This window comes from Tachypleus tridentatus, chromosome 2, assembly GCF_004210375.1.
Source record: "Tachypleus tridentatus isolate NWPU-2018 chromosome 2, ASM421037v1, whole genome shotgun sequence".
NCBI lineage: Eukaryota > Metazoa > Arthropoda > Merostomata > Xiphosura > Limulidae > Tachypleus > Tachypleus tridentatus.
Genome location: NC_134826.1, coordinates 67,514,346 through 67,540,909, shown reverse-complemented (window position 1 = coordinate 67,540,909; position 26,564 = coordinate 67,514,346). Strand labels below are relative to the sequence as shown.

The 26,564-nt window shown below is 36.3% G+C and overlaps 1 protein-coding gene across 1 annotated transcript; it reads right to left on the bottom strand.

Annotated features, from left to right (window-relative positions):
• Nucleotides 1–26,564, bottom strand: LOC143244097 (protein Wnt-5a-like). Its single transcript, XM_076488166.1, has 4 exons — nucleotides 25,817–26,564; nucleotides 15,550–15,806; nucleotides 13,940–14,232; nucleotides 1–1,571 (listed from the first exon to the last, which is right to left on the bottom strand). Exons 1-4 carry the CDS (start codon nucleotides 25,927–25,929, stop codon nucleotides 1,113–1,115), a joined length of 1,122 nt encoding a protein of 373 aa, XP_076344281.1. The 5' UTR covers nucleotides 25,930–26,564; the 3' UTR covers nucleotides 1–1,112.

Sequence of the window (26,564 nt, the reverse complement as noted above, 5' to 3'; positions counted from 1 at the left end):
TCCAAAACCCTTTGTTAAACAGATTAATTTAGTGTCAAACTAAATTCAAAACCCCTTTGATAAACAGACTACTTTAGTATCACATGAATCCAAAACCCCTTTGTTAAACAGTTTGCTTCTTTAGGTGAACTAGCCACTCCAAACTAACTATAATTACATTAGGAGAAACAAAAATTGTGTTATGGAAATACTGACGCAATACTGCAATACAAGCTGAGAAGACGTGGCATTATAGAAGAAACAAAAAGTGTGTATTATGTCTTTTAAGTAGTACATTCTAGTAAAATACCTTTATTTTCTGTACCTGTATATAGGATTAAAGTTGAATTTAGAAGAAAGTGTTACCAAACCTATTATGATTGGATACTTTGTTCATTATATACAAGTGATTGTTTTATACACAAGTCCCCCAGTGGCACAGCGGTATGTCTGCGGACTTACAACGCTATAAAAGGGGTTTCGATACCCGTGGTGAACCGAGTACGGATAGCCCACTGTGTAGCTTTGTACTTACTTCCAAACAAACAAGACATAAATCTGTACACAAAATACAACTCTTTTTGTTGAACGTTTTATTCGTGTTTCATGTGCAAGTTTGATCTTCAACGGTAAAATGCCGCCACATGATAGTTTGATATTTTATTTTCTGTTATTCACAATGAATATTGTGGTTATTTGTCAGAGTCCCGCTGAAAATTTAGAGGTTTAATTTTATCAGCGGCTTGTTTCTCTCGCCTTTAAAACTGTTTTGGCGTGATAAAATTTACAACCCAATGCACTGTTTCCAAATATAACTGTCTCAGCGCGATGTACACATTCTTTTATTATGTTAATTGTTTAAAATCACGTGACGTCAGGACCTGATAAATCTCATTTACCACTGTAAAATAACAACTAATAAATCTTAATCAACACGTTAACAAGTTTACTAATTTAGAAAAATAAATGTGATACAGTTTAGATTTATGTAAAATTTACGTTATGGTAAAGCCTTACTTTCGTTTTGAAACGTAGTATTAAAGTACAGAAGTGATACTATTTGTAAACTTGGTGACTTAGGGTAAGACCTTACTCCGTGTTTTAAAACGTACTGTTTAAGTCCAGAAGTGATGCTATTTGCATGTGTGCTGATCTACAGTTTTCGCGCATGTTTTACATTTCACGTAACAACACCAGTAAAACTTACACTCGCACCTTTCTTTCAGTATCACTGTTTTGGTATTATACCCTCTACCACAGCACATGTGGTTGCACCCATCAGTGCCCGGAGCTGTTCGATTACACTGGCGACTGTAAGTACCTAAGGAGCCCGTATTTTCATCATCAACGCAATAGTCGGGCGACTCCTCTAAATAAACCAGATCCTCTGCTGTGGGGACGTTGTACTGGGAATGTCGAACCTGTAACTTTCCTCGTAGATTTATCATCACCTCAGTAGCACCGTCGTATTTATCTTTCAAGTCATCTCCGACTTCACGGAAATTCGCCAGCTCTTGCCAGCACGTGATCAGTGAACAGGAACCGGAAACTCCGTGACACTTGCACATGATTTTAGTATTTCTAATGACTGCCTGTACGAATTTGAAAGAATTACAAAAGTGTATATAAAACTTTTATGGTTAAAAACACACCAATCATAAAACGACGACAGTCTGCTTCAAAGAATTAACTTATTTAATTTCGTGATGTAAATAAATCATCGAAAGAAAACAAAAACATAATGCAACACGTAGGAAAGATTCTAGACTCAACTAAAGTTTTTAAATGTCTGTAACATTAGAGCGACCTCTGTTTATTATATCTCTTGTTAAATCGCTCGGCAGAACCATTAAATGATTATCCTCTCTACATAATGACACTGAAATATTTGAAAATTTCGTAAATACGCTGACTTCAAACGCTTAGTTTTTGTCACGGAAAAAGTATAAAATTAACGATTTTTATTTGTCATCATTAACCCGTATTAGACCCCAATGATAAAATGAAATCAACGACTTAACTCACATATTGGCTGTAATGGGAAGAGGTGTCATAAACACCTATATGCCAAAACGGCTCGTTTGGGTTGAGAAAATATTTTACATAGAAGAGCGAACAACGTTTCGACCTTTTCGGTCATCGTCAGGTTCACAAAGAAACAAAGAGGTAACTGACCGGAAGCTGACCACATGTTCGGAAGGGGTTGTGTAACTGAGGATCGGAATGTAGAGGGCGGTGTTACATGTTTGAATATATATAATTTTATTTTATTATATTTAATATAGGTATAAAGGCGTTCCTTCATATTGGTATATTTTGGGTTTAAGTTGTTGTATAAGTAAGGCTTCTTTAATTTTGCGTTTGTTCATGTTTGTTCCTTTATTTAGTATTTGAGTGTTTTCTATGGTTAAGTTGTGTTTATTTGACTTGCAGTGTTCGAAAACGTGTTAAGGTGACTTTTTATGTTCTTTGAATCTGGTTTCCATTTTTCTACTTGTTTCTCCAATACAAAAGTCGTGGCAGTTATCACATTGTATTTTATAAGAATTGTTGGTGTAGTGTTTGTCAGTGTAGTTTTTACACAGTATAGACCTCAGTTTTGTGCCTGGTTTTTGAATACATTTGGTATTAACTGGAATGTCATATTTTGTTACTAGTTTTTGCCAAATGCTGGTTATTTGTCCGCTGATGTCGGGAATATATGGTATGCAGCAGTATATGGTTTCGTGATTTTTTGATTCGTGAGATGTATTTACTTTTGTTGGTTGATTTTTCTTTCTCTCTAGGTGTGTGTGTATAATGTTTTCTACGGTTTGTGGAGGAAACTTATTGATGTTGATGAAGTATTATTTTATTTTGTCCAATTCATCGTTAATTTTATCTGGTGAGCATAGTTTTATGGCTGTGTTTATTTGGTTTCTTAGTATGTTGAGTGTTTGTTTTGTTTCATGTCCCAAGAAATGTATAGTCCAGTATGGGTGATTTTTCGGTGGATTTCTGTTTTGAATTGTGTGTCGGTTCTTGTAATTTTGAGGTTAAGAAATGATATTTGATTGCTTTCTTCCTGTTCACATGTGAAGTTAATGTTGGGATGTATAGAGTTAATGTGATTGAAAAAATTAAGTGTGTGTTCTGTAGATCTGAATCCCGCAACCGTGTCATCTACATATCTGTACCAGTATAGTGGTGGATGTAATGCTGTGTTAATTGCTTGTGTTTCAACTTGTGCCATAAAAATATTGGCTAGAACTGGTGATACTGGGTTGCCCATGCTTAAGCCATTTGTTTGTATATAGTTGTGGTTGTTGAACATGAAGTTTGTCTTTATCGTGGTGAATTCTAGGAGGGTTGCTAATTGGTTGCTGGGAATGTCTATAGTTGGGTTAGGGTCTCGGATATAGAGTTCTAATGCTATCTTGCAGGCTTGAGTGGTTGGAACTTCTGTAAAGAGGGATATAACATCGAAACTGGCCATTAAGGCTTTATGATTAAATTGATTTAGATTATACTTGAAATTAAAAGAGTCTTTGATGAATGAGCTGGCTGATGTTACATATTTGGAGAATGCCCATGCTACGTATTTACCAAGATTGTAATTAAACGATTCATATGTGGACATTATTGGTCGTAATGGACAATCTGGTTTATGAGGTTTGGGGATGCCGTATATTTGTGGTGTGCGTGAGTCGGTTTAGTGGGATTGATCGCCACATTATAATGCCCCCACAGCTGAAAGGGGCGAGCATGTTTGGTACGACGAGGATTCGAAGCTGCGACCCTCAGATTACGAGTCGAGTGCCTTAACCACCTGGCCATGCCGGACTGCTGTTACGTTAAACGGCAATCTTTTTTTTTTTTTTGATGCACATGGTAATCCAAACTGATGCAAGTATTCTGCTATCCAAAATGAGTTGATAGAAAATCGACGGAATTTGTTTTATCCTGAACTAATTTCAATAATTGCACTTTATTACCAGGTCTATGTTGATCGCTTTATACATTGTTATCAGGGTACTGTTAAAGCTACGTGAAGTCTGCCTGTGCTAGCCGTCCCTAATTTTGCAGCGAAAGAATAGAGGGAAGGCAACTAGTCATCACTACCCGCCACCAGCTGAAAGGCGAGTATTCTTTTGGAGGGAGGGACGGGGGTTCGAACCTGCCACCCTCAGATTTATATCGGAGCAATAAGTTTCAAAATTTTACTTTGAAAATGTTCAATTACATACACCTTACTTAGGATGACCTTTCACTCTAAACCATTCTTACAGACTTTTGCCCGATTTGAAAATGTATTTAGCAGGCGTACGCAGGAAGGGGAAAGAGAGGCATTTCTCTACTCTTAATTTTTCACACACACACAAAAGCATTAATTACGACATAAACTTAATTAAACTCGTGGTTAAACTAAATATGTGTTAGTAATTTTTTTATTGAAACTGTAAATATGTGGTTGGATTTCAGCACTTATAAAATATTATTTCAGTCTGTTGACCTACATTGCAAAAAGAGATCCACTATATACACATATAGAAAAACTAAGATGCAAACAACAGAAAAGACACCAATACAACAAACCGTTGACTAAGCTCATAATTAATAGATCCGACCGAAAATTAAACACAGACGACATACATCTACTTAACAAAGGACTCAATTTCGCAATAGCACCTAGGTACATTCCAACCATAGAAATCAAAACATGTTTAGAAGATCTAGCCAGGAGACTTGTGATACTTTCTACAGAAAACAAAAACAAGAAAACAACCAACAGAAATAAGACAACTTAGATAATTTTATTGACATCCAACAGCCAAACTTCCCAGGTAAAGTTAAAAATTTATATTTTCGAGAAACACCTAAAAACAACATCTTAAACGATTTTTTCAAAGAATTTTCTCACAAAACCATCAACATAATTTCACAAAACAGAAAGCTAAAAAACAACCTTACAAATAGAGACATTAATTCCATTAAAAACCTAAAACAAGACAAAAACATAAAAATTCTAAATGCAGATAAAGGTAACGCTATAATCATAATGAACACGAATGAATACATCCAAAAACTGAAGAACATCCTATCAGACAAGAACAAATTTAAACTAATACACACAAATCCAACAAAGACACACGAGACGCAACTAAACAAATTACTACTAAAAATGAAAAAAGCCAACACAATTTTACAAACACTTTATTCCTGCCTACGGAAAACCGACTCACGCACACCACAAATATACGGCATCCCCAAACCTCATAAACCAGATTGTCCATTACGACCAATAATGTCCACATATGAATCGTTTAATTACAATCTTGATAAATACATAGCATGGGCATTCTCCAAATATGTAACATCAGCCAGCTCATTCATCAAATACTCTCCTTATTTCAAGAGTAATCTAAATCAACTTAATCATAAATCCTTAATGGCCAGTTTCGATGTTATATCCCTCTTTACAGAAGTTCCAACCACTCAAGCCTGCAAGATAGCATTAGAACTCTATATCCGAGACCCTAACCCAACTATAGACATTCCCAGCAACCAATTAGCAACCCTCCTAGAATTCACCACGATAAAGACAAACAAATGGCTTAAGCATGGGCAACCCAGTATCACCAGTTCTAGCCAATATTTTTATGACACAAGTTGAAACACAAGCAATTAACACAGCATTACATCCACCACTATACTGGTACAGATATGTAGATGACACGGTTGCGGGATTCAGATCTACAGAACAAACACTTAATTTTTTCAATCACATTAACTCTATACATCCCAACATTAACTTCACACGTGAACAGGAAGAAAGCAATCAAGTATCATTTCTTACCTCAAAATTACAAGAACCGACACACAATTCAAAACAGAAATCCACCGAAAAATCACCCATACTGGACTATACATTCCTTGGGACATGAAACAAAACAAAAACTCAATATACTAAGAAACCAAATAAACACAGCCATAAAACTATGCTCACCAGATAAAATTAACGATGAATTAGACAAAATAAAACAATACTTCATCAACATCAATAAGTTTCCTCCACAAACCGTAGAAAACATTATACACACACACCTAGAGAGAAAGAAAAATCAACCAACAAAAGTAAATATATCTCACGAATCAAAATATCTCGAAACCATATACTTCTGCATACCATATATTCCCAACATCAGCGGACAAATAACCAGCATTTGGCAAAAACTAGTAACAAAATATGACATTCCAGTTAATACCAAATTTATTCAAAAACCAGGCACAAAACTGAGGTCTATACTGTGTAAAAACTACACTGACAAACACCACACCAACATTACTTATAAAATACAATGTGATAACTGCCACGACTTTTGTATTGGAGAAACAAGTAGAAAAATGGAAACCAGATTCAAAGAACATAAAAAGTCACCTTCACACGTTTTCGAACACTGCAAGTAAAATAAACACAACATAACCATAGAAAACACTCAAATACTAAATAAAGAAACAAACATAAACAAACGCAAAATTAAAGAAGCCTTACTTATACAACAACTTAAACCCAAAATAAACCAATATAAAGGAACGCCTTTATACCTATATTAAATATAATAAAATAAAATTATATATATTCAAACATCTAACACCGCCCTCTACATTCCGATCCTCAGTTACACAACCCCTTCCAAACATGTGGTCAGCTTCCGGTCAGTTACCTCTTTGTTTCTTTGTGAACCTGACGATGACCGAAGAAGGTCGAAACGTTGTTCGCTCTTCTATGTAAAATATTTTCTTAACCGAAACGAGCCGTTTTTGCATATATATTTCTCTACAAGTGGTTTTTCTCGACATCACTGTCATAAACACCACATCAAAAATGTTAACTGTGATATGCTGCTACAAACACCTTATGAAACACGTAACTGTAATAGAAATTTTCACAAATGTCTCACGAACTAAGTTAACTATGATAGAAAAAGTGCTGAACGTGAAACCCGTTAACTGTGATAGAAAATATGTCAAACATGAAACACGTTAACTGAGATAGAAAGGTGTTATGAACACCCCGTGAAATATATTAACTGTGATATTTCTGTTTCCCTAAGAAAATGTAACACAAACATCTATAAAACTCATTAATCGCGGATTTAGAATTAAATTACTGTCAAGAGTATTCCTAAAGAAAATACTGAGAGACTTATCAATAGAATACTAAGCAAACTAAAAAAAAAAAAACTTAATCAACGAGAATATATTTAAAAACTAGCAACAGTTTCCCCCTCAGTTCTACAGGCTATATAAAATACACAAACCTAACATACCTTTAAGGCCTATCGTACTATAAACTCACCTAGCTACCTTCTTGGTACCTATCCTATTTTTACTACGAGATACACTGAGTTTCATGTTTATGGCTTGAAAGATTTCATAGAACAACTCAATCAGACTACAAGATATTCTTGTTACTTTTGATGTCACAGACCTATTTATAAATGTTCCAACCTTCAATACCACCAGACAACAACTGGTGAGTGAAAATTCTTCACTACGCACAATTGAATGAAGACAGACGCCATTATGGAACTAATGACTATTTGCCTGCAGTTAACATACTTTAAATACAATAAGGAATTATAAATTCTACTAACAAACGGGCGATCTAGCCATGGGATTACCATTATTTTCAGTCTTAGCAGACACTTTCATGAAAGACTCAGGAAAGAGATCTCTCATCTACACACACACACACAAATATAAAACTAAGTTCCTACAGACACGTTTGTTATCTGACCTCATGGCCTTCATCTTCATAACAAAGGAACATAACCTACAGATTCTGGACATACTAATCAGGAGAGACCATATATAAATTACCACAACTACATATAGAAAACCCACCCACACTGACGGATATCTACACTTCCAGTTCTATCATTCAACATTGGTAAAATACGCCACAGTTCAATGCAGGAAATATTTGTGATGAGAATCCACAAACACAGAACGGTTACATTTCTACCTTCATCAAAAATTCTCTTAAAAAAGACCACAAGAGAAATAAGAGATGATAAAACATTACTACTGCTATGTACACGCAATATTTCAGTGAAAAACTCAAAACACACAACCAAGACGACCAACATAAATGGCTGGTAAAAATCTTACAAGACAATAAGATCCATTCTGGTGAAAATCAAACACAAAAACGTCGTCTATGAAAATCGATGTCCCTGGAACGAAGCATACATTAGAGAAACAAGAATAAGAGAACACAAAGACAGTACAAGTCTCATGAAAATACAAAATTCCTGCCATAGCAGAACAACACATATCAATTGGAATAAAACTAGAACCATAGACACACATATTTTGGAAGAAAAGAAAATTAGTCATTTTAAATTAACACAATCAAATTTCACGAAATAGAGAGTCGGGATTTGAGGTAAGCAATGTATGGCTACCAATGGTTAAAAATACATGCAGTCTTTCCATCAATCAGAACCAGAAGTAAACTAATCACAATCCGACCTCCACAATTCACCAGGATATTATAAAGACCTACAACACTGCAGCGACTTCCAACATGAAAATACCAAAATACCGCCGAGTCCAGACCGTATTAGAAGAAACATGAAGACGGATTCAGTCAACCCGACTCAGAAGACGACAACATCCATTGTTAGCAACACGCCAAGTTCCAGTAGTTCAAGAAAGAAAAAGGACAGTTCCTGCCAGACTTCAATCCTAGTTCCACAGAATTCAACAACCAGCCAGACTCAAACCATTACGAAGATAACCATCGACGCGACAGCACAAACTGAAAAACAATCTACCTCCACGCAGAAAACTCAAACCAAAATCTCGAGAAGAAACAAAGCATCACAGACCAGCGAAGAACAACTCGCCGAAGAACAGCCAGTAGTTCCGCCACCAAGACCACGTTTCTCACTTGCACCAATGGGCTTCAAGTGTGGAAACAAGTTCATGATGAAGTTACCACCCGATCTACAAGACTGCAGCTAACAGTTTCCAAGTATACCACCAACATAGTTCATCAGTTTTTTTTGTTTTTTTTTTTTTTTTTTTTTTCCCCAGCTACTTCCGGGCACGGTCTGGGTAGATTATTCGGCGCCCAGGCCGTGAAAGTGGGTTTTCTCGGGGTACTCCCGTTTCCCCCCACAGCAAAATCTCTGGCATCGGACCTGTAGGTCCCAGCCTCATTCTGAAAAGGGCCGTTTACCCAGTCAAGGGTATCTAATCAAATACAGTAAATTTTAAAAACCAATTCGCCAGCCGCCAGGGTACTCCATCCTCGAGCCAAGGTCTGGCTCACTTCACTTTCGCTGCTTTCGTCCAGTGCTCCCGTCCTTCCTCTCACTCACAAATACACAACTCCATTTTTTGAAATGTTAAAAATAAAGTAAAAATCCCACGGATATTTTAAAACATTTCTCATGTAAGGGGACGAAGAGGAACTACAAAGTTCCTGAACACCCCAGTTGGGGAGAGAACTCTTCTGATTTCTCTCTCTCTAAACTGAACCCCTGCCACGCTAGTTTAGTTTTTTTAGTTTTAGCGACATGTAAGAAAGTTTCAACAAAAGACCAAATGACACAAACAACAGTGCAAAAAACAAAACATGCTACCAGCTCAATGTTTCAAGTAACCTAATAAGCTACTGTTACTACTACACCGCCATTACAGTCCACACAGTATAAATACCTGTAGAGCTACACACAGAAACAGGACGCCACTACCGCTACAGTCCACTCTGTATGTACCTTAGAACTATGCACGGAAACACAGGACGTCACTACCGCTACAGTCAACTCTATATGTGCCTGTAGAGCAACACACAGAAACACAGGACGTCACTATCGCTACAGTCAACTCTGTATGTACCTGTAGAGCAACACACAGAAACACAGGACGTCACTATCGCTACAGTCAACTCTGTATGTACCTGTAGAGCAACACACAGAAACACAGGACGTCACTATCGCTACAGTCAACTCTGTATGTACCTTAGAACTATGCACGGAAACACAGGACGTCACTACCGCTACAGTCCACTCTGTATGTACCTGTAGAGCAACACACAGAAACACAGGACGTCACTATCGCTACAGTCAACTCTATATATACCTGTAGAGCTACACACAGAAACACAGGACGTCACTACCGCTACAGTCCACTCTGTATGTACCTGTAGAGCAACACACAGAAACACAGGACGTCACTATCGCTACAGTCAACTCTATATATACCTGTAGAGCTACACACAGAAACACAGGACGTCACTACCGCTACAGTCCACTCTCTATGTACCTGTAGAACTATACAGAAACACAGGACGTCACTACCGCTACAGTCAACTCTATATATACCTGTACAGCAACACACAGAAACAGGACGTCACTACCGCTACAGTCAACTCTATATATACCTGTAGAGCAACACACAGAAACACAGGACGTCACTACCGCTACAGTCCACTCTCTATGTACCTGTAGAACAATACAGAAACAGACGTCACTACCGCTACAGTCAACTCTATATATACCTGTACAGCAACAAACAGAAACACAGGACGTCACTACCGCTACAGTCAACTCTATATATACCTGTACAGCAACACACAGAAACACAGAACGTCACTACCGCTACAGTCAACTCTATATATACCTGTACAGCAACACACAGAAACACAGGACGTCACTACCGCTACAGTCAACTCTGTATGTACGTGTAGAGCTACACACAGAAACACAGGACGTCACTACCGCTACAGTCAACTCTGTATGTACCTGTACAGCAACACACAGAAACACAGGACGTCACTACCGCTACAGTCAACTCTATATATACCTGTACAGCAACACACAGAAACACAGGACGTCACTACCGCTACAGTCAACTCTATATATACCTGTACAGCAACACACAGAAACACAGGACGTCACTACCGCTACAGTCAACTCTGTATGTACGTGTAGAGCTACACACAGAAACACAGAACGTCACTACCGCTACAGTCAACTCTGTATGTACGTGTAGAGCTACACACAGAAACACAGAACGTCACTACCGCTACAGTCAACTCTATATATACCTGTACAGCAACACACAGAAACACAGAACGTCACTACCGCTACAGTCAACTCTATATATACCTGTACAGCAACACACAGAAACACAGGACGTCACTACCGCTACAGTCAACTCTGTATGTACGTGTAGAGCTACACACAGAAACACAGAACGTCACTACCGCTACAGTCAACTCTGTATGTACGTGTACAGCAACACACAGAAACACAGGACGTCACTACCGCTACAGTCAACTCTATATATACCTGTACAGCAACACACAGAAACACAGAACGTCACTACCGCTACAGTCCACTCTGTATGTACGTGTAGAGCTACACACAGAAACACAGAACGTCACTACCGCTACAGTCAACTCTGTATGTACGTGTAGAGCTACACACAGAAACACAGAACGTCACTACCGCTACAGTCAACTCTGTATGTACGTGTAGAGCTACACACAGAAACACAGAACGTCACTACCGCTACAGTCAACTCTGTATGTACGTGTAGAGCTACACACAGAAACACAGAACGTCACTACCGCTACAGTCAACTCTATATATACCTGTACAGCAACACACAGAAACACAGGACGTCACTACCGCTACAGTCAACTCTGTATGTACGTGTAGAGCTACACACAGAAACACAGAACGTCACTACCGCTACAGTCAACTCTGTATGTACGTGTAGAGCTACACACAGAAACACAGAACGTCACTACCGCTACAGTCAACTCTATATATACCTGTACAGCAACACACAGAAACACAGGACGTCACTACCGCTACAGTCAACTCTGTATGTACCTGTAGAACTATACACAGAAACACAGAACGTCACTACCGCTACAGTCAACTCCATGAAACGCCAAACCAACTAACCAACCCATCTTCTCGCTTTTAACATCATATTTATATTGGATTCGCTTAAGATACACTAAAAATACTTGTTATCCGTTATATTGCACTATGCGTATTCTCAGTTAAGTCTAATATTAAAACAGAACTAACCAACAGTTCGTGTACTTTGTGCCTCAGATAAGATCTCTAAGTTTCTGGATATCGGTCATGTTATCCTTGGATCAGAACTTTCTCACGTTGAAGCGAACTAGTTTTCGAAATGGTTTGTAACGAGTGTACTATCTCTTAACCAATCGTACACCTATTCAGTGATGTATAAATGATTGTCGTCTATTTTTAGGCTAAGAAAGATTAAATAGGAATCTCAAACGTTTAGCTTTTACTATTAACTTAATGTAGCCAGATGTCTTTATCATATTCATTTTAATACGCGCAAAACCTCGTTATGAACTACTCTAATCTTCAATTTAGTTACGTGAAAGGCAAAGAAATTGGCACAATTTATTGAGTAATTGATTGAATAATAAAAAACGTGATACAGATTAGTCCAGTTATTTACTGCGTTACGACAAGTGTTAGTGCTTTTTTTGTTACAAGTGGTAAATGTTAAAAATTATTTTGGTTCCTAAAGACTTCGAGTGTTCTTAATTAGTTCAAAAAATTTATCGTTTTTAGTTACAATATGAAGATTTCTAGTTAATTCTAGATACTGCAAGACATGTAACCATTGTACTTGCTAATTATAAAATAAAGAACAATAAATATAATAGACGAGCATAGTAAGGACAAAAAAATAAGTTCTTTTTTAGAAGGTGAGAGCTCCTGACTTCGCAATAAAAGAAACCTTTACTGTACTAGTTAAATCCGGAAACAACAAAAACGAATCTAATGTCGATGGTTTCAAACAGAAACGTGTCTCACATTCTTCTACGAAACAACGAAAAACTATTTTCTAGTGTGGTAAACTAATTTGTGTTTTGAATAATGACGGCATACACAAATAAACAGGGTTAACTACTGTGAACTTAGTACAAGGTAAAGAATACGTAAGTGGACAGGGTTAGTTACAGTGAAGCCTATACAACATAAATAATAGTTAGATAGACAAGTTTAGTTATGTCTGTATACAACTTGTTTTCACTAGATCATCAAAAAAAGAAGGATCTTAATTTACGGTCTGTATACAAACTGTTTTTACCAGATCATCTAAAAAGAAGGATCTTAATTCAACGTCTGTCTTTAAGTTTAGAGAACTCACATTATTCAAGTCTCCATTAAAAGACGTCAGAAAGGCCAAAGATTCTGTCTTGAGCCTCACTCGAACCATGTAAGAATAACTGGTGGCTGAGTCGTGATAAGAACAGTTTTATATCTCATGCCTACGAATCTGATTAATCGGTGGACTGTCAGTGATAACTTCGCATCAGTTGATCCATTGATAATATAAACATGACAACGCGTAAATAATCATTCAGATAGCAGTCAAATTGTTTTATAACAGTTGTCTCGTTCTAACTGATGTACACAAAAGGAGATAATAAATGAGTAGGCAGTTCAGAAAAACCTTTATGTTTGTCGGTCGTTCATATGAAGTTAAATAAGATATTTCTTATTACTTCGGTGTTAAAGAACACCAGAAATAAAACTTAGTAGACGAAACATAAAACTTTCATTTTCTGGTTGCATATTAATAAAAACAGCAGTAATTATCCATAGAAACATACTCCGCCACATGTTCTATAGAACCTACGTTTCTCAGTCTTCAATTCAAACTATTAAACACGGGTATATATAACAAAATTTGATTTTTCAACAATGAATTTTATGAAAATCATAAACGGAAAAACTTTTTTATTATTTTTAGAACGAATGCTAAATTTGGATAATTAATTATAGTTTTTATATCAATGAAACGCAGATTACGGAAGTGAAAACTCTAACGTTTTCACATGTATTTTGTGAGAGGACAAACATTCCCTACAACATGTCTGACTTTATCCTATTCAAATTACCCTTCTTCCAGCTTCGTTATTGTGAAGGTTCATCAGTTTTCTTCCTTGCTCAATAGATCCAATCGTTAATTTGTTTTCTCTCTCTCGAATGTCAACAAATGCTTGAGTAAAGCGATAGCCGTACTCTATACTGTCACTGCAACCTCCCCAGATCCAGTGGCGGCGCAGCGTCTTGGGCCTGAGAGCCCGGCCGCAGCCGCAACTTGAGAGACGGCCGTCACGACAGGATCTTGAAATCACGTGGACCAGTCCAGCTGAGGAGATGGCGAAAGTGAAGGCTGACTCTCTGCTGGCTGTGTGTGCAAAAAAAACCAACAAACAACGTTAAGTAGCAGAATAATTGGTGAGCTATAAACAAGACTTAATGTTGAACTACCCACGGGTACAATCACTTTCAACACAATAGATACTGAAGGGATAGACAAAATACAATATAGAGTTCTAAGGCTATCTTGCAGGCTTCAGTGGTAGCCTTAGAACTCTATATCCGAGACCCTAACCCAAAAATACAATATGAAATTATAATTCATAAACACCGAACACTCGCTGACCTTCCTTCTTTAACGGGCCCGGCATGGCCAAGCGTGTTAAGGCGTGCGACTCGTAATCTGAGGGTCGCGGGTTCGCATCCCGGTCGCGCCAAACATGCTCGCCCTTTCAGCCGTGGGGACGTTATAATGTGACGGTCAATCCCACTATTCGTTGGTAAAAGAGTAGCCCAAGAGTTGGCGGTGGGTGGTGATGACTAGCTGCCTTCCCTCTAGTCTTACACTGCTAAATTAGGGACGGCTAGCACAGATAGCCCTCGAGTAGCTTTGTGCGAAATTCCAAAAACACACAAAGAAAAAAAAAATCCTTCTTTAACGGTGAGCTGGAAGGAAAAAGAAATTTCAGTGACGTCATGGTGTCCTAACCGTGGTGATAACCATGACGTGATTAATCGAAGAGTATAAACAGGTGAACAAATGTTACGTAGTAATATCGATGAAACCGATTTGTTGGAAGACTGAAGTGTATCTATGTGTGTAAATTTAGTCACAGTTAGTGGTTACTTAATGTTATGTATCTAGCACCGTGACACTAAAGACTAGCACTAATGTAAAACTGTTACATTACAGACACAGTAACACGACCGTAGTGACACACTGGGTAGACATCAAGTAAAACTGTTACCTAACAGACAGAGTAACACGACTGTAGTGACACACTGGGTAGACATCAAGTAAAACTGTTACCTAACAGACAGAGTAACACAACTGTAGTGACACACTGGATAGACATCAAGTAAAACTGTTACCTAACAGACAGAGTAACACGACCGTAGTGATAAACTGGGTAGACATCAAGTAAAACTCTTATGTGACAGACACAGTAATACGACTGTAGTGACACACTGGGTAGACATCAAGTAAAACTGTCACATGACAGACACCGTAACACGATCGCAGTAACATCATAGATAGATATATAAAGCTAAAGAAGCTCTTGCTTCTTTACGATGTGAAATCTTTAAGTCTCAGTTAACGCTACTGACAACTTTCGAATCGAAAATGAATTAATTTAAACGTGAGAATATATTCTTATATGTAGTATCCATTATTGACCATCACCTATATCCAAAATGGGCCCAAACACATTGGAGTCATCAACGGTGGAACAGTTCCAACGGCGGTTCTGGAACTGAAACTGACACTCCCTGATTCCCAGGTGGGCTCCCTTGGCCACGTGTGGAATATGGTCTCGGTAGAGATAGCACAATTTTGTCTGACCGCGAGACAGTCCCGTATACTGTGTGCACAGCGGCAACGTTCCTAGTAGGTACGCCTGTGGTCTTCTTAACATGTGGACACCCTGCATGCCCAGGCTCCTGGAAAACATAATAAAAAGGATCGACTTAAGTAATATGTAAAGAGATAAATTGTAATTGACTTACTTGAGCTCATGCTAAATTAGTACTAATAAGACATTATACTTTAAATTGTGGTTTTGTTTCAGAGCATCAATTAGAACAAATAGTTCTTTCCACACCTTCATCCACCTAAGCCAATACACAGGGGAATTACAACACTAATAACATGTGGTTGTATCCGTTGGTTTAGTGATTAAATATTTTAAACCCGTATTCGGAGATATACTTATGTTTTACTTCGTATTAGTACAGCTCACTTTAGTTATGGTTGTTTACGTATAATCTCATGCATTGGCTCTACGGTACAGTGGTAGATATCACTGGAAACTGAACAGTGATCCAGTATAGATATCGCTGTAAAACGGACACTAGTTCAGGAAATGATTTTACAATATGGAAAGTGATCCAGCAGATTCTACTGTACGCTGTTAATTGACCTAACAGATATATTCGGAGGTCAGGAGCTGACCCATAAGATATCCTTAAATGTCGAAAACTGATCCAGTAGTTGTTACTAGAACACGATTTTAATCGAGTGAGTGGTGAATAAATATTTGAAACTCTAGGACAAAAGAATTACAGCTATTTTTCATTTTTAACTCTTGAATAATTGTGATTACATTTAATAAATGTAACAAACGAATTAGAATTTCACGTAAATAGACAATTTTTATAAGGAAAACTTTCTTTATATTGTAGAATCCAATGAACCTGAAGCAGACCTCACTCGAAGTTAAACGCACGTTACGAAAACGTTCGTATGAGCATGCGTGACTATTGTATATCTACTGTGGAACACATTCCGCTCCGATTGTGAGGTCTGAAGGCGGGCAACATGTCAGTTTCTGATAAAAACGTTGTCGACTTTCCAACTCCAGCCTACCACATAGAGCCACATCGAATGAAAGGTCGAATTCTGGATTAATAGTAGAATGGTTTCATTTTCTAAATAAACAGAGATCTTTATTGAATACATTTAGAGGCTAATATTAGATATCAAATTAAAGGTATATCATTGACCGACATTATTAGAGGCTGATATTGCCTTACTACAGCGGACGTAGCTTGTGTGTGTGTGTGAAGTAATAACTGTAATTTAGCGCCATCTGTTGATTCACACCACAAACAAAAATCCATAAAATGTTCGCAATTTGGGCATTCAAGATTCAGACAGAAAAATAACTACGGTATGTGCAACAACCATATTTTTTATAACACAGAACATAAGTATACATAAAAGTGTTCTGATAACAATAAAACGACTTTTACTAGGACTGTATGTGAGGGCTTGATTACATCTTTATTGATGTGATTTCTAAATATAGTTTTCAACATGTCCCTCAAGATCTAAGAGGTGTTTTTACACTAACGTTTGTTGAATATTAAAAGTAAGCTCATTCCGGAAATTTCCAAAGAGGGTGGTTTTGTACGTATCTTTTCTAGACAAGCATTCTAGACAATACAGCATTCTCAAGTCTCCATACTAGATTATAGTAAGGTCTACCAGGTGGAAGTAAATTAATATATATCAATAAAGACATATTCTCAGCATTATTAATTAAGCAGTTGTCAACCTTTATGCTTCTTCTATTACCTTTTTATGTTTAACTTTTAATTCAGATGCAAACGATTTCACCTGCAATTCAGTGAGGAACGTCGAAACATCACGTTAGTCAGCAGTAGGATAAGTAGGCATAAACACTTTGAAAGCAGCTTCAGACATAGCATTGTAATAGTTTACTGCACAATATTTATCAAAGTGGTTCAAAACAGTTCTTTAAGCTGACGGATGTCAGTAACCTTACTATTTCTGATAATGTTTCACAGCCTCAACGATAAAAGGTCCAACCAATGCATTCTTTTTATCCAATAAAGATGTACAAAAATTTCAGCTCAAATTAAGAGAATATAGATTGAGTAGGTTCTTTTTTCAACAAAAATGTCCATCATGGGCTCCTGAGAGGCCTGTTATAAAACCGTTATTGCTTCAATAAAGAGTACCACTTTTAATATATAAAAACAATACAGTTTATATGAGCACAGCCTAAACACCTTTTCCATGAAGTGCCTTCCAGAAAAATCCTTTTTTCTAATGAAAATGTTCACTTTTCCTTAATTGATTAAAGAAGTTTGGCCTGAATTTCGCGCAAAGCCACGCGAGGGCTATCTGCGCTAGTCGTCCCTAATTCAGCATTGTAAGACCATAAGGAAGGTAGCTAGTCATTACCATCCACCGTCAACTCTTGGGCTACCCTTTTACCAATGAATAGTGGGATTGACCGTCACATTATAAAGCCCCCACGGCTGAAAGGTCGAGTATATTTGGTGTGACGGGAATTCGAACTTGCGACCGTCAGACTACGAGTCGAGTGCCTCAACCACCTGACCATGACGGGCCTTTATTAAAGAGAGGTATGAACACTATTGTTAATAATTACTAACACAAACAGCCTCCCGTATGGTGGCGTTTCTGCTAATGATTCTAATATTACTATCAAATTAAAAGCATCATTGAATGACGTTGTTAAAAGCGAATATGATGATTATAACATCATGCATAACATTCATGATATATTTACGGTATTTATTTATCTCTACATCACTTTGTCAAAAATGAAAACAAATTCAGGAAAATAACATCTCTGTTTTGAACTAATTCAGTCACTGCCAGAAATATTCATAAGAATCAAGTATTACGTTCGTGTTTTATTTCTTGAGAGCAGGACGTGGCTTATTCAACCAGATATGGCATAATTCATTTACTACCTGGTGGAAGCAACAAGCGTAGGTTGAGTTTTGACGTACCGTTTAAGTGTCGTATTTCTTTCTAGCAGTGTCTACGACTATACTGTATATCATGAAAACAACTAAATTACAATAAAACGTTTATTTTGAGTATGAATTTAAGTCTATTCCTTCTGGCCAGATGGTTAAGGCGCTCGACTCGTAATCCGAGGGTCGCGTGTTCGATTCCCCCTCGCAACAAATATGCTCGCCCTTTCAGCCGAGGGAACGTTATAATTTGACGGTCAATCTCACTATTCGTTGGTAAAAGAGTAACACAAGACATGGCGGTAAGTGGTGATGACTAGCTGTCTTCCCTCTAGTCTTACACAACTAAATTAGGGACGGCTTGCGCAGATGACCCTTGTGTAGCTTTGCGAGAAACTAAGAAAATAACAAACAAACAAAATGTTTAAAACAACTTTTCCTCGGGCGAGTTCCACACCGGTCACTGTATCCAAAACCTGCTCCAGGCTGTCGGGTAAGATTTAGTATGAAAGTGAGGCCTTTTAAAGTAATAAAATTTTTGTTTCAAATAAAAATTACACAGATCTTAAAGCCATTTAATTAATGTTACGTCCTACATTAATGAATATAAAATAAGTGATAAATTTAAAAATCGTAACCATTGATATGGCGTTCTTATCAACAGGCACTAAGTAAAGGTGTTTTAACACATAAGCACCATGTCAAATGATTATCATTTCATTCTTTTGTTATAACAAAAACTAGCAAGTTGACATAATTCCAAGGTTCAGTTCATGTAGTTAATAAACACACTAACCATGTTAAATAATGAATATTTCGTTTTTTAAAATCGTAAAAAAATAAATGTTAGTAGATAGCGCAGTTGATGTACACTCAGTGTCTTAACGTCACTTGTGTTTCACATAGAGATAGGTGTTAAATTAAGGTGTTGTCACCCTACAGATGAAATCCAGGCTGCACCACGCCCTAAACGCACTTAGTTTTTATAATTCTATCCTGGTAAGAAATATAAAGTGAAGATGTTGAAGTTAAAGCATTTACGAAGTATGGCTTACACAGTATGCATGGTAACCTCATGTATCACACTAGATGTTCTACAATACAGCTAACCCCATGTGTCATATTAAATATTTTACAGTACAGTTAACCCTATGTATTATACTAAATGTTTTACAATACAGTTAACCTCGTGTATCACACTAACTGTTTTGGGCCTGGCATGGCCTAGCGCGTTAAGGCGTGCGCTTCGTAATCTGAGGGTCGCGGGTTCGCGCCCGAGTCGCGTCAAACATGCTCGCCCTCCCAGCCGTGGGGGCGTTATAATGTGCGGTCAATCCCACTATTCGTTGGTAAAAGAGAAGCCCAAGAGTTGGCGGTGGGTGGTGATGACTAACTGCCTTCCCTCTAGCTTTATACTGCTAAATGAGGGACGGCTAGCACAGATAGCCCTCGAGTAGCTTTGTGCGAAATTCCAAAACAAACAAACTAAATGTTTTACGGTACAGTTATCCCTACTGTTCAGAATAAGATATGTACGCAGCAAGATTGTGTAGGGTGGTTAAAACTTCTGTTTGGAAGAGTTTGTGAATTAGTTTTATTATGGCTAATAATGGTATCTCACTAAATACCCTAAATTTGTAGAGCGTGAGTCAAACCAAGGATTCTCAGATCCACAATACTTTATTATTCACTGGGCTGAGTTTAATTCCCGAGATTTATCGCATAAACACTTAGGTTATACTACGCCGTTAAACATAGTTCTTCTTTTACATAATTAATGCATTCAAATCCAGGGGACAGCGGTAAGTCTACGGATTTACAACGCTAAAATCAGGGGGTTTGATTTCCCTTTGTGGACAAAGCCCGATGTGGCTTTGCTATAATAAAACCACACCACGCCACGGGTAAGTAAATATTTACATTATTTGTTTTGGAATTTCGCGCAAAGCTACACGAGGGCTATCTGCGCTAGCCGTCCCTAATTTAGCAGTGTAAGAATAGAGAGAAGGCAGCTAGTCATCACCACCCACCACCAACTCTTGGACTACTCTTTTACCAACAAATAGTGGGATTGACCGTTACATTATAACGCACCCACGGCTGAAAGGACAAGCATATTTGGTGCGACGAGGATTCGAATCCACGACCCTCAGATAACAATTCGAACGCCTTAACCCACCTGGCCATGCTGGGTCAGATATTTATATATAAAAATTGATGAAAATTACAATTTTATGTCAAACATGCCCTCTAACAGGATCCTCTGTAAAATTAGGTGCAGTAGAAAGGATAAAGGATCATAGTTATATTTCTATCCATTATAAATTACGAAAATTATTGGGAAGTATTTTAAATCTATAAGTTAATTTAGATCAAAAGTACAGTAGAAGTAAAATGTATTTGTAAAGTGAACAGATTTATTTTTCTGACCTTTTTTAACTGGTTGGAAAGTTTACGTAAAACATGAAATAAACCAAACAGTGTACCCCATGAATTTTTAAATGATATACTAAATCAACTTTGAAGAGGTCGCCTTTGTTCTATAACAATATTCAGTTTGGACATTTATGAAACACCTGTTTAGCCGAAGGGAATAACAATAATAAAAAATAATGGCATTCAGTTCTTTTCCACTGCTGTAAAATAGATTCAAGTTTGAAAATTGGGTCGTCCATATCGTTAAGCTGAAAATTACTAAATCCTACCTGGCTCGACCTTTTTCTTCAAGAATTTTACCTATATATTGGTAGAATTATATTCCATGAGAAAAATCAAACAAAAGTCCGTTTTTTTCCCACTATTCTAAACAATGTTACTGATAACAAATTAAACTAAATCATTAATAATATACTAAAATTATCATTTATAAAATTAATTTACCATGTTTGCGAAAATGTATTTGTAGTTTAGTACGAAATTACACCACGGGATATCTCTACTTGTGCCTATCACAAGTATCGAAACCCAGTTTTAGTGTTATAAGCCTTCCTACTTACCTCCGGGTTCGAATCTCCATCACACCAAACATACTCGTCCTTTCAGACGTGGGGACATTATAATGGTACGGTCAATCCCACTATTCGTTGGTAAAAGAGCAGCCTAAGAGTTGGCGGTGGTTGGTGATGACTAGTTGCCTTCCCCCTAGTCTTACATTGCTAAATTAGGGACGGTTAGCGCAGATAGCCCTTGAGTAGCTTTGCGCGAAATTCGAAACAAACCAAACCTACATACCGCTATGCCACCACTTATGAGGCACAAGAGTTTATATTACAACTAATTTTAAGGTTCACACACTGGTGTAAATTTTACTTAACACACAGGTTGAAAGAGATCAACCTTAGATAGTATACAATAAATATTTAAAAAATAAATTGCCCCTAACCTTAAAATAAATATAAGATTGACTCAATAATTAATTTTTTTTAACATTTAAAAAACACCTTGCGATTTAGAACAGTTTTTTATACTTTGCATGTTTCTGCATCGTGATGATGATGAAATGAAACTAAAGAATAGTCTTGAAGATCGTTTCAATTTTTTCTTGAGTTTGTTTGTCAAATATCAATATACAGTAAATTAAGGAGCATACGTTTTATTGTACTTTGTAATTTAAGACTGGAAACAATCTAATTTATAGGTATTTTTTGTATGCCATTAAACCGTTGTTTTCTTCTTACGTCTGAGATATTTGCAATTAAATTTGTTTTTCTGCATTGAACAAACAAGAGAATTCATAAACTTAACTAGACGTGACTGTCCTTTGCATATATTTCTTACTGTAAGTGGTTAAGTCACATTATTACTACAATCAATGTCAGCATAATATTACACTAGGAACAAAAACACGTTATTACACCTTAATCTGTATATCACACACACAATATGATCATATTATTACACTTTAACTAATATCATTACACTATTACACAAACTAATATTACATTATTACACTAACTAACACCATCACATTATTACACTAATAACATCAACATTATTACACTAACTAATACCATCACATTATATACACTAATCTAATACCATCACATTATTATACTTTATCTAAAATCATCACATTATTATACTTTAACTAAAATCATTACATTATTACATTAATATCATCACATTATTATACTTACTAATATCATTACATTATAACCAATATATTCTGTTATTAACCGCAACCACTGTAATTAAGTTACCATATTTAAAGACACAGCTGACTCGTGCAAGGTAGTGTTACTAAACCTCATCTCCCTGAATAATATAGCTGGCTCATGCAAACTAATGTTATTAAAACTTAACCTCCTAAAGAACATGATTAGTTACTAAAAAAGATGCTTTACCAAGAAAATTATGAGAAACAATTGCATCATTAAACAGTGTTTCACAGCAGTCCTATCCAAATTAAATTAATAAATTTGCTATAAAAACTGAAAACACTATTGTAACTGTTTCGATTGGAAATCGTTATTTTATACACGGCAGAATGTACATTGCAATTATACATATGCACAGGAGGTATTGTCTTCATAATTTTATAGACTGGGGATCTATACAAAGTAATTATACAAATGGGAACTCTCACACAGTTATTTTATAGCCAAAAAAAATTTATTTGGTGATTACATAGAATGAATGTTTAAATGTCGTTACTTTCATAGATATAAGATTTCTACATCATGATTACATTCACTGTAGATCATCAATACATTGTGAGTTTATTGGCTGAAAATTTGTATGTTATTATTTTAGAAACTCTAGGTCTGTATTTGGTTAATTTATACTCTGAAGTTTTGTATATTGTGAATAGACTAAAGATGTGTGGGTATATCGTGATTATACAGACCGGAAGTCTTTATATCGTTATTTATGAGACTGATTTTTCAAGCAAATTTAGAAGATGTAAGCCGTGGTTAGAAGCCTACATTGTACCTTAACGGTTATTAACCTATGGAGTAACCTGAACTGCACAGGTTGGAATAATCACATTATAATTCTATATATTTATGCGAGGCTACTGAGAGTTGTATTACCTGCCACGCCCTCATTTCCAGCGAATAATTTAAACCGCGTCCTTTTTTTCAGTATTCAAAACTTCAGTGAACAGCGAAAACAACAAAAATTGAACTTTTAAAGCAACTGTAAACAGTGCCTAGTCATGCATTCTTAAAAATTCTGTCACGAACACTTTCGATGAGACTAGCCAAACAAGAGAACAAGAATACGAAATTGCCTGATTTCCATGACCTCACGAAGACTGCAAAACTAAAACTGCCTTCATTTTACTGAATAGACAGGTATTATATTAATTTAAATAAATACTGTCAGGTACAAACTACCACTACAGACAGGCGAACTTCGCAGAAGAGCGGTCTTTGGGAACATCGTATCCAAGGGATGGATTTCTCTTTATTAATTAGAAGAAAGTTGTCAACATTTTACTCTAATTTCTTTCTGTTCTAGAGTCTAATATACTTAGAGTTAGTCCTCGTTTGAAAATAAAACATCTGAAAGTAGTTCCAGCTTTATTTTCACAGGAAATGAAATTTGGAGTTATGCCTCACTTCAGTTTAACATGAAATAAAACGCCTGAAGTTAGGCTTCACTTTAGTTTAACATAAAATGAAACACCTGAAGTTTGGTCTCACTTTAGTCTAACATGAAGTAAAACACCTGAAGTTTGGCCTCACTTTAGTTTAAGATGAAATAAAACACCTGAACTTATGCCTCATTTCAATTAACATGAAATAAAAAACCTGAAATTAGGCTTCACTTCAGTTTAACAAGATATAAAACACCTGAAGTTAATAATCATTTTAATTTTAGACTGTAAAACCCTGACTTAGGCGGCTTAGGCCTCATTAAAGTTTAACAGGAAATAAATCCCTAAGTTAATCTTGGGTAGTGACTTGTGGGAAACAAAGGATAAACCTAAAATGCTATTTTTACATTTAAATACGAAATGTACAAATTAAAATCAACATGAAAAGAATCTTTAACTTAGATGTCATTTTTCACAAATTTTAGGCTTAACTTTTTAAAGAAACAGATACAAATATCATTATATAACATAATTTATTAAATGCTTTCTTTTTTATTTAGACCTTACGTATTTTACTATATTTGAATTAAAAACGTGAGTTTAGCAAATTATGAACAAATTTTATGGTTAGGGTATACATTTTATAATTTCATTTTTTTAGACATTAGATTGCCACAAAGTTTAATGTTTATTTGTTTATAATTGTGCGTATTGCTGTTCTGTCATTATATTACCTCATACGCAGTGAAGGCACGTGAAACATGTGATTCAAAGAGAGGCTTATGTGGTATACAACATGGGATTCAAAGAGAGACTTATGCGGTATACAACATTGGATTCAAAAAGAGGCTTATGTGGTATACAGCGCGCACTTTGTATTTATTTATTTTACCCACCAACATGATCATGACAAGCCTTTTTCATGAATTATCACAGTGTGTTTTCATATATATATTTGACAGACACAAGTCAATAAAGCAAGAAATCCCTAATTTCCGATAGTTGTTCCATGGAGAATTAACTAAACAACTTCAGACAGTGCTACTAGACTTAATAGACCATAACAAACACTTTATACGAAGGTGCTACATTTAATAAAGTATTTAAGACTAAAATAACTGAAAATTATTCTTCAGGGAACACGTTCTAGCATAAATAACATTTTTAATTGAGAACTATGCGTAATGACAAAAGTGAAATTTACTATTCTTATAATAGTGTCTGGTTTAACCTCTTCAGACCGAAATTTGCTGAGATGTAGTTTAGAATATTTTGGTCCCTATACTCGGTTTCAGAATACGCTGGCCTGTATACTTAAGTTAAGAATCTTTTATTGCAAAAAAACAAATAACAAACAAACAAACTAAAACAAAAATAATTTGTTTTATATTGCAGAAGGTGTCTGTCTGCGTGTTTCGTATATTGTTTTAGCTAATCTAATCGAAAAGTGGGGTTTAAGTGCCACTTTTAGCACGAAGCCACGGTCTCAAAATGCGGAGTACGATATTTTTTCAAGTCAATGATACGCGAACATGGGACCCTCAGATCTATCGTAAAGTTTTTTCATTGTTACAATAATAACTTTATTAAGCATACAATTTTCTTAATCAGTTAATTATTTTTTTTCTTTTAGTAATTAAGAAATTTTACTTACATCCAAGTTCCAAGAGACGAAGTTAGATTTAACTGCAGAATGATCAACACTATAACACGCAGCGCCTTTCCTCGAGGTACCAAGGCTACTTTTAACATCCAGTGCCGTACCATTCTACTGTCCGGGAAACAGTGTTTAAAAAATTTGTTTTGTTTGATGCCAGATCATACCAATCAACCTTTAGGCTGCTCCAGCGTCCGTTTTAACTATTTCATTTATAGCTAATTAGCTATATATAGCTAATTCATTTATTTCGTGTTAACGTGAAAGATCAAGTATCGCTTTCTTTTAAAATAGCTTATAATAACCTCCTTAATCTCAAATCATACCTTTCAAATTAGTTTATCTTCTCCGAATCGATTGTTCTAATTTAGTATAAAACTACACATAAGTTGCCTCCTGGGAGTATCTAAACATATGTTTCTATAGCAACATTACTTATGGATAGGCAAGAATGTTATTTTAAAAATAATAAAGGTATTTATTGATACTAGCTCGGACTCTGTGCGTTTCCCTAGTTTGTTACGGGGACCCCTCCCCCACGAGATTGCATCACTTGCGTTGTTACTAATATAACTAAATTAACAGTGTGTTCTTAACTCTTGGGGAAAGCGAGAAAAACGTATGTAAGCAAATTCGTTTACAAATCCATTGAGAGATTTTAGTATATTTTGATAACGCTAGAGGACGCAACTTATTAGCCTGATGACTGGTATTGAGGCGAAGCAAAACAGGATAAACGGCGGAA